The 3,545-nt window shown below is 33.9% G+C and overlaps 1 protein-coding gene across 1 annotated transcript; it reads left to right on the plus strand.

Moving 5' to 3' along the window:
- Nucleotides 1-300: 300 nt before the first annotated feature.
- Nucleotides 301-3,301, plus strand: LOC142606105 (factor of DNA methylation 3-like). Its single transcript, XM_075777506.1, has 5 exons — nt 301-543; nt 677-781; nt 1,253-1,465; nt 1,825-2,057; nt 2,853-3,301. Exons 1-5 carry the CDS (start codon nt 301-303, stop codon nt 2,956-2,958), a joined length of 900 nt encoding a protein of 299 aa, XP_075633621.1. The 3' UTR covers nt 2,959-3,301.
- The last annotated feature ends 244 nt before the right edge of the window (nt 3,302-3,545 follow it).

The raw sequence follows: 3,545 nt of genomic DNA on the forward strand, positions 1-3,545 counted from the left end.
AATTATGATTGCATATAATATGTATATCCATTCCATAAATCTCATACAAGAAACTTTGATTGGCTATTCATGGCAGAGGGAAGAGACGAATCTCCATGCTAGGATTATAGAGCTAGAAAAGAACCTCGACAATGCCAAACAAAGGTTGGGCATGGGAGAGGATCAAATGGAGAGGTTTTTAAAATCTACATTGAGGTTTGCAGAGGATAAAGGGGTGTGTTATGTATTCTTTTTCATGAAATTTCTTCGGTTACTATTTGTATGTATAAGTTATTAAATTTCTTATGATTTTTATTTGAAATGATTTATCAATGGCAGAAAGAAAAAGGGAAATTTCAATCAAGAGTTTCTAAGCTAAAAAAGAAACTTGAAGCTTTCAGGCAAGTATCTGGCAGTGCAGAGGAGGTTGATATGGAGATCAAGGAAAAGATGCAAGCAACTGAACTAGCTATGGCTGAAATGGAATCTCTTAATCAAAATCTTATTGCCAAGGAGCGTAAAAGTAATGATGAATTGCAGGAGGTTTGTAAGAAATTGATGGATGTAAGTATTGCTAAAATGTTATATGCTTTTTTGTTTGTTTTTGACTAAATATATGCCTCAACCTGTAAATCATCCGAGTTTATGCATTTATGTATTCCTGGACGAATGGCTGATGCAATGGTCTTTAAAACAGAAAGAAGAAGACTTGGAGCAGATGGAAGCAACAATCCAAAGTCTTATTGTTAAGGAGCGAGCTAGTAATGATGAACTACAAGGGGTTCGAGAGGAGTTGATCAATGTAAGTATATCTTTGTGCGTAAACTACATTTATTGTTCTGGTGGATATTTTTGGGATCTGATACAACATTTAACAGAACCTGCTCATTGAAGAAGTAAATTTTGAAGACTTAAGCTCCTATGACAATGTATAGTAGTTGTTAATTACCAGTTTAATGGCTTTTGAAGTTGATTATTGAAGACTCGTGCTAATTGACAAGCTAAATAATGTATCATTTGATCATCTCAATCATGTGTTAAGTTCAGATTTCAGGGTTTAGTTTTCTTTGCCAAAGGCATTTAAAGTGATTTTGTATTGTTGATCATAATATAAGATGGGGTTGGGGGAAGAAAGATAAGAAAGATGGTGCACTTGTGGATGCTGAACAGAAATGGATGGACATTGAGATATTTTTAAATGTTGTTTTAATGTTATTATTGGGGAAATGCCATTTCAATATGGCCTATAACGTTGAATTTACTTGGTTTGCAGGGTTTGGAAAAATTTGGAAGTTCTGATTTTATTGGAATCAAGAGAATGGGAGATCTTGAACTTAAACCATTCTACAGAGCAGTCAAGAGAAAATATTGTGACCCGGAAGCAGGAGAGAAAGCTGCAGAGTTGTGCTCAATTTGGGAGGATTACCTCAGGGATTCAAGCTGGCATCCTTTTAAGATTGTCATGGGAAAAGAAGGAAATTATGTGGTCTGCATTTAATAATTTAACACCATTATTTTTTTTCTTTTTGTAATTTAATAGTTACAATGGGGAGGGGGCTTTTGAACCATAGATATCTTGAAAACACCAGCAGTTGCCAACCAATTAAACTATAAGGATCTTGATTATTTAACACCATTATAAATAATTTATTTATTTGCAGTTTAGCTCACCATATTATTCAACCATTTATTAGAACTGCAAAATATCTCCATGACTGTTTTCCTGCTAGCTTGAACTTCTGCCATCAATTTTTTCTTATTTAATTTGCACCAAATGCTCTTTCTTTGCTTCTCCTTCTGTCAGATTTTTACTAATGGCTTATAACTTTATATTGGATTGTGCAGAATATAATTAAAGAAGACGATGAGAAATTGAAAGGTCTAAAAGATGAGTATGGTGATGAACTTTATGAGGCGGTGACTACAGCCTTGACAGAAAAGAATGAGTACAACCCAAGTGGTGGGTATGTAATATCAGAGCTATGGAATTATGAAGAAGGGAGGAAGGCCTCACTGAAAGAGGTAGTGTCATACATACTGAAGCGTTGGGAAAGCCCAAACAAAAGAGGAACCCGAAGGTTAGTAGTTTTACCGTGAAAACTATGGACATGATTAGAATGTAAATTTTATTTGTAAATCTTAGTAATAATAATGAAAAGTGAATTTATGTTACATTACTAGGCAACGTGAAACTTCATACCTTACTGTCAAAAGAGGGAAGAAAAAATTTAAGAAAGAAAGGAAGATTAGATATTTTTTCCACACCTATTACATGAACAGTACCTCTCTAATATTTTTATATATAGGGTATAATCCTTAGGTGTTGGTCCGTAGGTTCCCCTCTTAGATTCTATCATGTGAATTTTTTCTTATGGGATGGAAGTGTATTTTTTAGTTAAATAGCCATATAGCTGAATGTTAAGAGGAGAACTTAAAGAACAGCACTTAAGGTACTGTACCTAAGTTTTGTCCCTTACATATTTATTTATTGGGTACAATGCTCATTTCACTCTTATGGTATTTGAAAGTGTAATTTGTGTATTTACTTCATGCATGATTCATACATTGACTTGCATTTTTGTTATATGGAATCTATATGTAAATTTTTTTGTAATTATAATTACAAATCAAGGCAAAAGAGGAATATGCCCAAAACCACATCTAGAGTCTTGGGATATGACCCAATCTTGAAGAGAAGAGATATATTTAGGGGCCCATCCCATTTACAGTGGGCATGCCAACATGCAATATTGTGGGGCTAAACGGCTAATATTTCTGTTTACAAATTGAAAAATCCCTACATGATAGGGAATTAAGTTAAGTGAAAATGGTTGACAAAAAAGGAGTACTAAAATCTGGTGCATTGACTAAAGGATGCTAGAGTACTTCAATCATGGAAATGGAGTCCTAGGAGAGGCAATGGTGGACAGCCTGCTTGAGAGCCAGGAGAGCTGCAACTGCAACAAAGGAGCTGCATGAACTTCATGACTTATCCATATACGTGCTTGTTAAACTTAAGACTTTAAATGGTATGAGACAGTTCTAGCTCTTCCATTTGAATATTTATTTATCAAGGCTAATTATATTTATTATCATGGATGATGCATGATATAGTGATTTTGTTTACAAAAAATGTAAGAAATCAAAGCATCTTGGCCCTCTAGCATGAATCGATCCAGAAGCAGATTGATTAGAAAATTCTGGTAAATCATTGATTCATCTGGTGTCTAATGTTAATGTATAATTCATTTCTACTAGATCGAAAATTTATGATGTTCAAAAAATTATATATCCAATGTCACATTCAGTAAAGATTTATGATACGTGTATGGGGTGTACTCAATGTGTCAGAGTATCTGATTGTAAAATGTGCAAGTAAGAAGTGCATCTGAATTAGATAAAAGTTCATGTTATTTAAAAATGAATTAAAGGTTCAACTGTTCATCCTTCTGCAGGTTTTTCAGGGAACTGAGGAAGTCTCGTGCTTCTTTTTCAAAGCAACTGTTTTTTGGTTTATTCAACAGTAGTCTTTGTTCTTTGCTAATTGTAATTGTTTCAGCTGGTAT

The sequence above is a fragment of the Castanea sativa genome, chromosome 8 (assembly GCF_040712315.1).
Source record: "Castanea sativa cultivar Marrone di Chiusa Pesio chromosome 8, ASM4071231v1".
Taxonomy (NCBI): Eukaryota; Viridiplantae; Streptophyta; class Magnoliopsida; order Fagales; family Fagaceae; genus Castanea; species Castanea sativa.

Coding starts and splice junctions, on each gene's coding strand:
- LOC142606105 (XM_075777506.1), top strand. CDS start 301: ATGATTTATCAATGGCAGAAAGAAAAAGGGAAATTTCAATCAAGAGTT. Junction 782..1,252: donor TTCGAGAGGAGTTGATCAAT/GTAAGTATATCT, acceptor CTTGGTTTGCAG/GGTTTGGAAAAATTTGGAAG. Junction 1,466..1,824: donor GAAAAGAAGGAAATTATGTG/GTCTGCATTTAA, acceptor TGGATTGTGCAG/AATATAATTAAAGAAGACGA.